Source organism: Mus pahari, chromosome 10, assembly GCF_900095145.1.
Source record: "Mus pahari chromosome 10, PAHARI_EIJ_v1.1, whole genome shotgun sequence".
Taxonomy (NCBI): Eukaryota; Metazoa; Chordata; class Mammalia; order Rodentia; family Muridae; genus Mus; species Mus pahari.
The window spans coordinates 96,653,366-96,667,238 of record NC_034599.1 but is presented as its reverse complement, the minus strand read 5'-3'; the positions used below and the strand labels follow the sequence as shown (position 1 = coordinate 96,667,238).

The 13,873-nt window shown below is 47.5% G+C and overlaps 1 protein-coding gene across 2 annotated transcripts in view; it reads left to right on the top strand.

Moving 5' to 3' along the window:
- Bfsp2 (beaded filament structural protein 2) overlaps positions 1 to 13,317 on the top strand; it is a 53,267-nt gene extending 39,950 nt beyond the window's left edge. For both annotated transcript variants that reach the window (XM_021207758.1, XM_029543614.1), the window contains 3 exons: positions 5,250 to 5,381; positions 11,451 to 11,671; positions 13,091 to 13,317. In XM_021207758.1, the coding sequence (XP_021063417.1) occupies positions 5,250 to 5,381; positions 11,451 to 11,671; positions 13,091 to 13,094 (357 nt within the window). In that variant the 3' untranslated portion in view covers positions 13,095 to 13,317. The remainder of the gene's footprint in view (positions 1 to 5,249; positions 5,382 to 11,450; positions 11,672 to 13,090) is intronic.
- Positions 13,318 to 13,873: the final 556 nt, after the last annotated feature.

The following is a 13,873-nucleotide window of genomic DNA, read 5'->3' as shown; positions in this document are numbered from 1 at the left end:
TGTGTGTGTGTGTGTGTGTGTTCTGGCCCAGGGTACCTATGGCACACTACATTGTGGCTCTGCTGGGTCAGGGAAGATAATCAGAGTAGCTTCTGAAAAAGAAATAGAGACTTCCTGTTGGCCTCTGATTCTTTATTGAAGAAAGTAGGCATTAAAAGGCCACCCTCAGGCCAGCTTTACACCTTCTCAAGCCCTCAGGTGTCAGGCACCCGCAGTGGAATGGCTGGCTCCCTTCTCACTCTTCATGAACGGATCCCCACCCATGGGCGGAGCTCAAGCCAGCTGGGAGGCTTTGGTTGGTGCTTCGAACGAACGCGAAGTCTCCATCTCAGGATGCTTTTTCTGGCCTCCTCATTTGCCTGACCTCAGAGCATCTCGTAAATACGTTTTGATTGGCTGATCCCATAAAAGGTATAAAGATACTACTTCTAAAACAGGAGATTGTCAAAGATGAAACAACCCAAATCATCCCTGGGGGATGAAGGTACTGTCACTCATACTCCACACATAGCCGTCTCCTAGGAGACAAGCATACAAGTCCCTTAAGAGGAGGATAATCTTAATAAGCAAAGACAAAAATACTATAATTTAGATGTATCCAATAATTAAGAAAAATCTATTTTTGGCCCATGGGTGAGTTTCTTCCCTTGCTTTTAGCATGCAGTATGTTCAATTCCATCCCAGATGTGAGCTGGGGCAGCAAGTCCTTGACGCCATTAGCTGTTTCTTTTGGCAGATACCACACAGTCTGGGAATTGGCTTTCCACCCCCAGAGAACAGCTTGAGAAGCCAGGCAGCTCTTGTGTCCACTCTTGAGCCATGAGACCCTCCTGCCTAACCAGGCTGGCATTCCGCTCACGGTGAGGCTTCACTGAGAGTCACGCTANTTTTAAATNCCCCCCCCCCCCNGGNAGCCCTGTGTCACTGAGGCAGGCTGAGCGGTATCCAGACATCTCCCAAATAAACCTTGCATAGGGCAGCAGGGAGGAGGGCTAAGTCAGGGATGCATAGCCTGCCCGCTAAAAGCTCTCCCCTGCCAACTAGCACGTGGCACCAAAGACACCAAAGTGGCTTATAAGGCTTAATAGCATAGTAGTTAATCTCCCTAATAAAGACAAGATCTGTTCTTGTCCAGTTCACAGGAGGGCCTTCTTCTTCCTCAAGTCCCCAGCACATCCTGGGGCCCATGTTGTTGACCTTCTTCAATGAAGGATGTTGGGTATGCCCTAGGTGTGAAGAGCCATTAAGCTACCCAGAAGGAATTAGGAATAAGAAGTTTCACTGCACACCCAGTTCCTATGATCTATCTAGAGAGGAGGTTGCTGGGTGGGACGCAGGAGTAGACAGAAAGGCCCCCATTCCAAATGGCAGGATGAGACTTGCCAGGAAAACTCTGACACAGAGCATTGCCTGAGGATTACCATGCGACAGGGACAGCCAAGCATCTGCCAGATAAGCTCTCAGTGCATCCAGACAGGAGTTCTGATTTTCATCCATTACGGAATAAACCGAGGCACAGAGTAGACAGGAAACTTACCTAAGCCCAGCTATGTAGAAAGCAGCAGAGCTGTAGTCTGCGTGCAGGCTCAGCGCTCTTTATTGGTTCTTTTCTGTTCTTGTTTTGAGGCAGGGTCCCCTGCAGCCCAGGCTGGCCTTGGACAGTCTATGGTGCTGAGGAGACCCTTGAACTCCTTCCCGTTCCTCCTGCTTCCTCCCCCCATGTGCTGGGATTACTGACGGGCACCGTCACACCCCAGTCAGGATTAACACTCAACTGCTAGGCTCAGAGGGACAGAAAGATCACATAGATGGGAGACTGCAATTCACTGTCTTAAGAATGAGCAAGAACCATCTTCAAGGCTGTGAGGATGGAGTCTGTGCAGAGGGTTAAAGATCTGCCGTCAGGATCTTTCTAGGGCAGTATTTCCCAACCTTCCTAATGCTATGACCCTTTAACACCGTTCCTCATGCCATGGTGACCCCCAACCATAAATTTTTTTCCCTTGCTGCTTCATAACTATAATTTTGCTGTTATAAATCGTAGCTTAAATATCTGTGTTTTCCAATGGTCTTAGGTGACCCCTGTGAAAAAAGTCCTTCAACCTCCAAAGGGGTCGTGACCCACAGGTTGAAAACTGCTATTCTAAAGCAGTGCGCCCCACTCCAGATCAGGAGCCCTTGTGACCCCAGAAGCTGTGACTTGCTTTGCTTCATGACAAAGACCACAACACAGTCACGGTCATGTTCTTGTGAAGTCTGGAAAGCACACCTGTGCTCTTGCAAGGCTGTCGCTCACCTATAGGTCAAAGCAGGGAGCTTGCATGACTCCCAACCCCACAGCAAGTGCTTGGGGAGAGGCAGACGCACTTACACACTGAGCTCCCGAAGTCTGGGTACACAAGCTTGCAGAACACTGACCATTTCTGACATCAGAGCATGTCACTGGTGGCTTGCTCTACTCTCCTTCCCCATAAGAGCCCATTTCAGTCCTCACCCTGCAGCTTTAAGCCATAGTCAATGCTGCTTGTGAGACGGCCAATGGTGATCAGAAAAGCAGTCAGCTTTAGAAAAAAATTTTCCTCATTCTTCCTTTATTTTTCTCCCAGTCGTTCATCCCCTAAGTAATTAATTATGACTATAACATGCATGTGCTTGTGTACACACTCATGCATGTGTATATGTGTGTATGTGCAGGTGTGAGTGCATATGGGGAGGCCAGAGGTCAATGCTGGTAGCTTCCTATTTGCTCTCTACCTTATCTTTGATATAGGATTTCTCACTGATTAGTGAAGGTGTGCATGTGTGTGTGGGGGGGGGGCTGAGTCTTTTGAGACAGGGTCTTACTATGTACTCCTGACTAGCCTAGAACTCACTACATAGACCAGGCCAGGCACAAATTCAAAGCCTGCCTCCGAATCACAAGTGCTTGGGATTAGAGTCAAGATGTCTGTCACCACGCCCAGCTATATTTTTTTAAAGATTTTTATATTTTATTTTATGTGTACGGGTGGGTGTTTTACCTGCATATATTTGTGTACCACTTGCATGCCTGATGCCCTTGGATGTCAGAAGAGGGTGTCATATCTCCTTGGAGTGACAGATGGTCATTGACCCCTGTGTGAGTACTGGAAACCAAGCCTGGGCCCTCTACAAGAGCCACAAATGCTCTTAACCACTAAGTCATCTCTCAAGCTCCATACTTATAATTTTTGAGTGTGAAAAATCTTCACCATATTTCAAAACGTTAGCATGCTCTCCCGATCCAGAAATGGAGCCAAGATTTCAAGACCTGGGTGTCAATATAGTTGAATTGTATCATATACCCTAAATAAATAACTGAGTCTCACCTCCTCAGGGCCTGGGACCATAAAGGTTTCCTCGACCTCTCTGCCTGCAGCATTGGCTCAGAGACAGCACATCAGAATGTACTGAAAAAAGAGAGTGACCTCATTGTATCATCCACTACCAGCAGGGGACCTGCGCCCCTGCATGCAGCGCCCAGAGCTTCCCCCTGTATTTACAGCTGCAGCTGTAACACATGAAAAGGGGACTGAGGCCAGAGAGATGGCCCAGCAGTGAAGGCACTCGCCACCAAGCCTGATGACCTGAGCTCGGTCGGTCCCATGTGGTGGGAGGAGAACTGGCTCCTGTGGTGTCCTCTGACCACCACGGGAGTCATTCATTGTACATGTGCACCCACATAAGCTATGGCATGTGTACACCCACACAAACATGCCCCCCCACGTACAAGGAAATAGTGTAATGTAAAAAAAAATTTTTTAAAGAAAAAAATATGACTATAAAGCTCCAGATAGAAAATGTGGGCTGGAGAGATGGCTCAGCAGTTAAGAGCACTTGTTGCTCTTGCAGAGGACCTGGGTACATTTTCCAACGCCCACATGATAGTTTACAGACTTCTGTAACTCCATTTTCAAGGATTCAATGCAATCTTCTGACCTCCGTGGGCACCAAGCAGGCAAAACATTTACACATAAAAGTAAAATGAGGGCTGGGCGGTGGTGGTGCATGCCTTTAATCCTAGCATTTGGGAGGCAGAGGCAGGTGGATTTCTGAGTTTGAGGCCAGCCTGGTCTACAAAGTAAGTTCCAGGACAGCCAGGACTATACAGAGAAACCCTGTCTTGAAAAAAAAAAAAAAGTAAAATGAATAAACACAAGAAAGCCCCTTGTCTGAAGAAGGTGTGGGGACCTGGCACTGTCTCCCAGGGTTACAGGTTCTCTGAAGGATAGTTTGTACACATGTCCCCTTGGCACTTGGGGGTTGAGGCAGGGGGATTGGGAGTTGGACGGCACATAACAAGACTCTGTCTTCACGTAAATACGGTTTATCTAAAGAAGAATCAGGGATGCCTTCTTGTATGGAACGCAAGGCATCTAGGGTTCCTCTTTACACTGTTGTAGGAAATAGGGGAAATCTGGAAACAATTGAAATGTCCACCAACAGGGAGCATCTAAATAAATGACATTACCTCTAAACAAGGCAATGCTATGCAGCTACTCAAAGACTAGACTCACCCCGACACGCTGGCAGAGGCCAGTCACTAACACACAGTGAGTACTGTAACAAACAAGAGAAGGCAGTAGTGCATATTTACCTATAAATATAGTTGTGGGCCGCATAAGGATGTTCAGATCAATGATAGATTAGATGCACAACGTTGGGCCAGTAAGATTGTATCACCTAGTGATGTCGCAGCCACCTTAGCTCATGCATAGTTCTGACATGTTCACATAACAGCGGAATTCTTTCATGGATCTCAGATGGTATCCGTGCCATCAGCTGGAGCATGAAATATTTATGAAAGGAAGCATAAGAAACTGGAAACAGGAAAACTGTGATCAGAACACAAGGCGGAGAGGAAACATCTTACTGTTTTCAATGAGGGGGAGGGGAAGGGGAGAGTGGAGGGGGAGGGAGGTTTGAACCCAGGGTCATGTGCAAGCTAAGCAAGTACTTCACCAGGAGCTACAACCTTCGCTGAGTCCTTAAGAAATCTTTTTGAATGTTATTCTATTTTTAGGCATCAAAGATTCAAAACAGTCTTTTTTATATATATATATATATATATATATATATATATATATATATAAGAATTGATTAGTAGGTTTAAATAAAGGGGGGAGATATTATTTAGTCTGGCAGAGAGTCCGTTTAGAAGGAACTAAGGAAGAAGTTGGGTTCAGATTTACAACTCATCCCAGCTCACCCCGAGACCTGACTCTCCACAGCAACAGACAGAGGTGGTCCACGTATCCCAGACCCAAGAAGAAAAGCTGGCCGCTGCCCTCAGCGTAGAGTTACACGACACTTCACGCCAAGTCCAGAGTCTCCAGGCTGAGACAGAATCTTTACGGGCTCTGGTGAGTATGCCAAGAAAGGCCCTGGTGGTTTTTATGTTTCACTCTCAACTGTCAGTTTGATGTCTCATAGTTCATAGCCTGCAAAGGGCTTCCTTCTCACAGGATGTGGTTTGGGTGCCTGAAGTATCGTCTAACCTCTGATCAGATACTGACTCATACTTAACAAGTGGCCTGGACACGGCAGGGCCCTGTGGAAATAACCCTTACCTGCCACTGCTGGGAATGTTGGCCGCTAACACTCTCAGCTGTCCCTTCTCAGATGCCCTGCTTCATCGGAGACTCGCTATCAGCCAAACAGAAGACTCCTGATCCAAGAAGGCAGGCCATGCCCTTGACCCAGACAGTGGCCGGCTGATGGTTTTGAAAGCTCAGTCTACTAACTTCAAAGTGGGAACAGCTGTACAGAGCTTTCCATGGTACTGGAAGGTGGCCAGTTTTCAAGGAGGCTCCATCCCTGCTTAGCGTCTTCCCTGACCTGTCTTCTTTTCCTCAGTCGATCCTCCTTTTCCCGAGAGTAATCCTGGAACTGTTTATAAGCGCCAAGATCCTTGTCTCAAGCTCTACCTCTGGAGCCCAGCCCCAGACACTTGGTGAGCTCAAGCTCGCTGCGGTTTGCAAGCAGGTGCTTTGCAACTACTAATTATTAGTAATTAAAATAATTACAGTCAGCCCCTGTATCCATGGTTTCTCCATCTGTGGATTCAATCAACCTCCAGGAAAAACACTGCACCTGTTCTGCATGTGTGCAGCCTATATTTCTTATCAGAGTTCCCTAAACAACAACCTAATCATCTCTATAGTGGGCTGCATATTGCCATCATGTGCGAGTCATCTATAGAAACGTCATGAGACTTAAGGGAATATGCAGGAGGAATGTATAGGACATATGCACATGTGATATCTATTTCTGTAAAAGACTTACGTCTACAAATTTAGGTATTCACAGGCATCCTGGACTCAACCTCACACAGCTCCTAAGATGACTAAATTAAGCTCCACCTTCTGGTCTGGATTGGACTGAAGCTGTTATGGTAGCATTGCATCTCCCCCATCATTCTAACCAAAGAGCATTGTTGGACCATATGTGTATATTAGTATGTTTTTACATCTATATCAATGTGTCTACATTGATATATCTTATATCTATATATAAGAACTCACCATTTTCCAGGAGCTATACCAAGTGCTTTGGGGACATAAGACACATGGCCTCTACTCCTAGGGAATTCAGTGACTTCTGTAGAGGAATTGATGTCACCTTAAGAATTCCAAGGCTCAGCATGTGAGGGAGTGACAAAGAGGAGACCAGCTCCACTCTAGGAGTCCATATCTTTATTTTTTTGGTGGGTACAGAGAAGGGCAGAGTTGGGGTAGGGTCTGGAACATCTCCACCCACCAGGAAGTCTACCTCTGTCTTTTCTCCTAGACAGGGAAGTCCTGTGAATTTGGGACGAGTGTTTAGACTTGTGATCTTGAACCCCAGGCTCCTGTCCTCACTGGTCATATGACCCTCTAAGTTTCTATTTTCACCTTTGTCTAGTAAGGATCTATTTTAGTTGTTCTATGTACCTGCTGTCTTTGTGGCTTACGACATCAGTGACTCATGCGCTCTATCGTCCTGTGATTTAGGAAGAGGTCAGCAGGGACAGCTCTTCCCTATACTTCGGGGTGTCTGCTGGGCTTGGGACACCCACAGTGGCTTCTTCCGCTCACGTGGGAGATTCCTCAATCATGACTCTGTGTCCTGCTCTCTGAGACCTCTCCATATAGCTAGCTAGCTTGGAGACCCTTGCATTATGGTGGTCTTAGAGCTACAGCAGGACTTCTGATAAGGCACCTTGTTTCCCTTATAGAGTGATAAATTGATCAGATCTCTGACATCCCGGCTTTGGAGTTTCTGAGTATCATGTATCTCTTATTCTACTGGTCAAAGCAATCACAAGAGATCTAATGAGCCTGGATGCTTGGCAAGGTCACATTGAGAAGGCCCATGCAGGATGGTGATAATTGTTGCAGCTGCCTTTGGAAATGTGATCTATCCTAAGATCAGAATAGACCTGACCTCAGAAAGTCACTGGGGTGACTAATTAGATAATGTATGTCAAGCTATTTACACTGTGCCCAACACAGGCAAGCAGTCAACAGATGGCATCTATTATAATTCATTATGCAAAACTATAAACACCAACCCAAGAACCTCTACTGGGCAGCATCAGCCACCCTGTCACCTCACTTGAGCCCCATGCCTCTAACTGTTGGGACAAATGGAAAAAGGAACTCACATGCTGCCCAAGATGGGCTGGCTCTGTCCCCTGTGGGTTCCAGTAGATCAAAGTTCCCACTATTGTGTCTTACAGTCAAGGTGAGGAACACGGACTGAGAATAGTTGGGGAGGGGAGGAGATAGTTCATCCAGCTATCCCGAGTCAGAACAACCTGTGCAGGCATGGTGACATGGTGCCCGTCACTCTTGTAAGCCAGACAGTTTTGCTGGCCAGACTTTCAGCTCTCTTTGCCACTAGAATACTGTTTATGTTGGAAGCCGGGCACCATTAGGCCTACTGAACTCTGTATTTAGTGGGACTCAAGCCCAGAATTTACCAAAAGTAATCATTATCTTGCTTTCTGGAGGATTTGACAATTCAAGAAAGTCTCTTTCAGTCCTCAAAGAGCCTCTCAGAGTGTAGTGGTACTGTCCATGTCCCTAGAGCGACAGAAGCTGCAACAGGAGCCTGGTCACAGTTGCTCAGGCTCCAATATCTCTGAAGAAACAAGCATCTCCTTCTAGAACATCAGGAGCTTGGCCCAGTAGAGCGGTGCATGCCTTTAAATCCAGCACGCAGGAGGCAGCAGAGGTAACGGGATCTCCGTGAGTTCGAGGCCAGACTGGTCTACATGGTGAATTCCAGGACACCCAGGACTACATAGCGATACAGTGTCTTGGGGTAGGTGGGGGAGAGTAAAGAATGAATGTCAGGAGGTTAGGTGAAGATGCTGAACATGGACTCTTAAAAGAGTGGGATCTCTAATAAAGGGTCTTGTGAGTGTACCCCTTGACAATACCCCAAGACGTCATGGAAACCCCTCAGGCCACATAGGGAACTCCCCTAGAACATGGGACAAAAACTATAGACGGACAGCCCAAGCATGTTCCAGTGACATGTTTCTCTAAACCACAGCCATTACCAATCCGGTGTCAACACAACTCACAAAGAGGACATAGGTTTAGAAGTCTGTTCAAAACAAAAAATCTATTTCCTACATAAAATGAAAGAGCGAGAGAGTGAGCGAGCGAGAGAGACAGACAGACAGACAGACAGACAGAGTGTGTCTAGGCCATTGCCACGTGCCCACTGCTGTAAAAGGCTCTCAGATCTCATAAGCTAAGCAGTAACTAAGGCCAGAGGCTGCTCTATGCTTAGTTCATAGTCTCTCACACTGCTTCCTAAAGGCACTAGACCGGCTATCTAACTCGGAGTTCACATGTCCTGTGGCGTTAAGAACACCCACGGGCTGGGGAGAGAGCTCAGGCAGGGAAGAGCTTGTCCTGAATTCCATTGCATATTGAGGGGGGACGGGGGCAGGGGCAGGAAAGCTGAGCATGGTGGTGTGCCCAGCACTGGGAAGAATAAGCCAGAGAAATCTGAGGTTGTCCTCTGATTTACACACACACACACACCTGCATGCATACCCCACACTCATGAACACTTACAAGATTTAGCTAATATGATGACTTTGCTTAACAGCACCACCAACAAGAATCTATTTCTGCTACAGCAGTTAGGAGTCTATTTTTAAAAACATGTCCTGAAGGATGGGGTACAAGAATTTAATTCATCAAGATTTGATTGAATCCAACTTAGAAAAAAAAAATTGTCTTTATGTGTTACATAGCCAGTGTAGCACATGCCCTTAATCCCAGCACTTGGGAGGCAGAGGCTGGCGGGTCTCTGTGAGTTCAAGACCAGCCTGGTCTACCTACATAGTGAGTTCCAGGACAACCAAAGCTTGTAGTGTGAGACTCTATCTTTAAAAAAAAAAAAAAAAAAAAAGTAGGGTAGAGGGTAGATACTGAGGCTGCAGAGATGGCTCAGCATGTAAGTGCATGCACTACCCTTGCAGAAGGCCAACATTCAGTTCCTGAAACCCATGTCAGGTGACTCACACCCACCTATTCCTCTGGCTCCGGGGGCTCATCTAGCCTCCACAGGCACCTACACTCATGTGTTCACACCCTCATTCAGACACACATGAGTTCGCACAATTAAAAATAATACAATTTTGGGTGGAGAGATGACTTAGCAGTTAAGTGTACTTACGGCTCTTGCAGAGGACCCAGATTCTGTTCCCAGCACTCACAGGGCAGCTCACAACGCCTGTGACTTCAGTTCCAGGGGTTCCAATGCCTCTTCTGACCTCTGTGGGCTTCTGCACACATGTGACAGACATACACTTAGTATACACATACACATAAAGTAAATAAGAAAAAAGAGTAAGAAAGAAAAAGGTCTCTTCAAAGCCAGGTAATAAAATATAAGGTCACTCTACCTGGAGCTATTAAATATGGGCATACCGATGCTTAATTTCTGACTAGCCTGTGCTAACTTTCAGGGCACAGTACACGGAAAGATGAGAAGAGACAGGTCCCCAGTCTGATGGGAAGAGAGAGCAGCAGGGCGATAAATGTCACCACAGAGCAGGTGCCTTCGTCCAGGTGACACATATGTACCAACCGCCTGGCCTGCGCAGGCCCTTTCCTAGCACTGAGGGTACAGAGACCAGTTTCCTGCTAAGTCCCACCATTTTGTGAGAAAGTTCAAGGACATGCACGTGCTTGGAGAGCCATGGAAACGGGGGGGGGGGCTCCAAACCCAACTTGGTTACAGTAGGGACTGACGGGCATCGAGGAAGGCTTCCTAGAGAAAGTGACCCCTGAACCTGAGCTTGGGGGTGAGTAGGAAGGAATGGAGTTTGAGTACTGGAGAGACAGAGAGGAACAGTGCAGGTATAAAAAACGATATGCAGCTTTATATAGTGGCATGCACCTTTAATCCCAGCAACTTGGCAGGCAGATGGATCTCTGCGAGTTCGAGGCCAGTCTGGTCTACATAGCAAGTGGCCAGAGCTATGTAGTGAGACCCTGTCTCAAAAAAGAAGAAAGGGGGGGAGGAGGAAGTGGAGGAGGAGGAGGAAGAGGAGGAAAAAGAAACAATATGAACCCCATAAGCTTCCAAGACCAGAAATGTTGACACTAATATAGAGTAGGAGATGAAATGGAAAGTCAGAGCCAGCCATGGAAACCATTCTAGGGCCCCCTGGGAGCCACTGGGGTGATAATTAAGCAGAGGGGATAGAAACCCAGATGTGTACTTTAGCTAAGGCACTGTAGGAGCTGTGTGGAGAATGTAGGAAGGCAGAAACTAAAAGCAGGGCATTGCACAAAGAGGCCGCTGAGCTGACCTTAGGTGATAAACGTCCAGTCCCAGGTCACGGTGTTGGGGGAGAAAAGGCAGCGTGGGTGTGAAAGCTTCACAGGAGGTGTAAAAGCTGGGACTCAAATCTGTCCATGGCCGAGATGACCGAAAGGGAAGTCTGGGGTGCATCTCCTCCCAGCTTCCCCAGCTGAAGCACCCATCGCCAACGTAGACATCTGCGCCAGAGGTACCAATGCGGGAGTCATGATCTGAAAGCTAGCAACCTGAGGGAGGTAGCCATCAGCCACACAGACCCGGAATCCCTGCTGGAGGGTCTCTAGCTCCCTGTGAGGCGGTTGAAACTCACCAGGGAGCAGCAGAACAGGATCTGACGAACATGTATTATTAAAACAGCACAGAAAAGCACTGAGAGGTAACGGACAGACACATGCATTTCAGGTCCCCGCTGGTCATTCCCTCCTGCCCATTGCAAAAAGTCCGTGAAGCAGAGCGGTACCTTCTAGCTCCTCCCTGGGGCCACTGAGACTGACCTCTATCGTTGCTGGGGTTGACAACATCAGAAAAACGGGGCGAACGAGTCGGTCACACATTTCCTACCTGGACTGCCCACGCCGATAACCTTTACTCTTTTGTAGAAACGAGGCCTGGAAAACAGCCTGCATGACGCCCAGCACTGGCATGACATGGAACTGCAGAACCTGGGTGCCGTGGTGGGCAGGCTGGAGGCAGAGCTGGCAGAGATCCGCTCCGAGACAGAGCAGCAGCAGCAGGAGCGGGCGCACCTGCTGGCGTGCAAGAGCCAGCTACAGAAGGATGTGGCATCCTACCACGCCCTGCTGGACAGAGAGGAGAGCAAGTGCGGACATGTGATGTGCTTCGGTTCCTCCTTATCTGCAGGGAGGATGCACATGGGGCACGGGGGAGTGGGGCCAAATCAGTAGAGAGAACACTTGCCTTGGATTCACAGTGTCCTGGGTTTCACTCCCAGGACTGCATAAAACCACTCGTGATGACACCCCCCCCCACCCCCGCTATCACAGTGCACTCAAGACCAAACAGGGAGAAACAAAAAGCCTTTTCCTTGAACGACTCTTAAACCTCTTTTTTTTTTTTAATTGAGATTTTTATTTATTTTTATGTTATGGGTGGGTGTTCTGCCTACATGTAAGTCTGTGAATCACCTGTGTTGTACACGTGGAGATCAGAAGAAGGGGCGGGAGTTAGATAGGTGTAAGCTACCACGTGGGTGCTAGAGTTGAATCTAGGTCCTTAGAAGAGCAGCCAGTGTCTCTCAAACATTTTGAAGAGGCTTCCTGTCGACCTTCTCCTGTCTGAGTGACATACTGGCAGGGCTGCTGAGAAAATTCTGTTTAATTTGGAGACAAACAAGGTGTCAGGAATGACCGTGGAGTTGCCTGCTGTCCCTTTTGTGAAAAACTGACTTCACAAAATCATCCTCTGATTTCTATTACGCACCATGGCACACGTGTATATGTGTGTGAGCATTTGCATGTGTGCATTCACACACACACACAAATACTAATAAATAAAAATAAAGTACAAAAGACAACTTAGGGATCACATTGTCCAACCTCTCACAACTCAAGAGAGAATGGGAAGGCCCATGTAGAGGGTGGGGGTTGTCCACAATCACACACAGAGGTTGAAGCAGCTCTGGGACCAGAGTCCAGGCTTCGTGGCCTTCTTCCAAAGAGCACAGCATCCCTTTGCTGGGATGAACAACCACGGACCCACCCGAAAACCTTCCAGCCCCTCCTTTCAAGTGGAAAAAACATCATCTCTCTCCCCCAACTGTCTTTCTGTCCAGTTGCTTTCTGTGGAATGGGAAAGCCAGATGTTCCTAACAAAACTAAATCCTTCAGATTCCTATGCGCCTATGAGTAAATATGTAAAGTCATTTTAAATAAATATGGAGGAGTAAGGGGGTGGAACGTAGTTCAAGAACATAAGCACCCACTGAAGGGCTCTTCTGCATACATCCAGCCCTAACCCTGGCCGCCCTCATTCCCTCCTGTGCCCACCAGAACACCACACATCCCCAGTTACTGACAGGACTTCACATCCCAGAGTTCTGGAAATCATTTGTCCAAAATCCATCAAACCACAAAACAGGGGTTCGAACCTTGGCACGGGGTCTTATTCCGGAAGACCAAATTCTTTCTCATAACATGGCTTCCTTTCCCACACTCCTACTGTGGTATCTTCACTGATGTTCTGACTCTGTCGCTTCTGACTCTCGTGTGTTTCTTTTCAGCTAATGGGGAAACCAAGAACAACTTCCGCTTTTCACAAAGAAAACCCTGCCTTCCTCGGCAGCCCACCTGTGATGATGTCTGAAGAACTTCAGCTGCTGCTGGATTCCCTAGCTGACTCAGACGGAGCTTCCTGGGGGTGGAGAGGGTTCCTCTGCTCTCATTTCTGTAGTCTGTAGTTTGAACGACCAAGGCCTCTCTGAATAAATAACTTTGCGTGTGGCTCCCAGTCTGCCATTTTTTGTGGCTAACTTGCTGTTGGTGCAGAAACCCTTTGTTCTATCTGCAGATCCCAGGGTCTCTTTGGGGATTTGGGTTGGTGTTTTATGTGTATGTGTGAATGTTTGTTTTGTTGGTTCAAAGGATAGGTAGGACCCAGGGCCTCATGCATGCTAAGCATATACGCTCTACTACGCTCCCGTACTGGGAGCCATTCTTGGATCCTTCTAGACGGCATGTCGAGCCTGTTGAATGAGTCCATCAGTCTCACCATTGCCTCAAGGTCAACTGTTCTGGTTTTATCAACACGCAAAGGCTGTTCATTCAAAAGTTCTGCACTCAACAGGTACCCTGGTCACATGTAAGTATCACACACACACACACACACACACACACACACACACACACACACACATCTCATCTCATTTGCCCGTAGCATAACTCTTCTCCATCAGTTTCAACCCATAGGGACTAATTAATTAGGTTGTAGTAGCTCACCCACTTACAGCCTCAAAATTTCTTTTTGGGATCCTCATGCTAGCCCCCCACGCCAGCCCTCTCAAGGC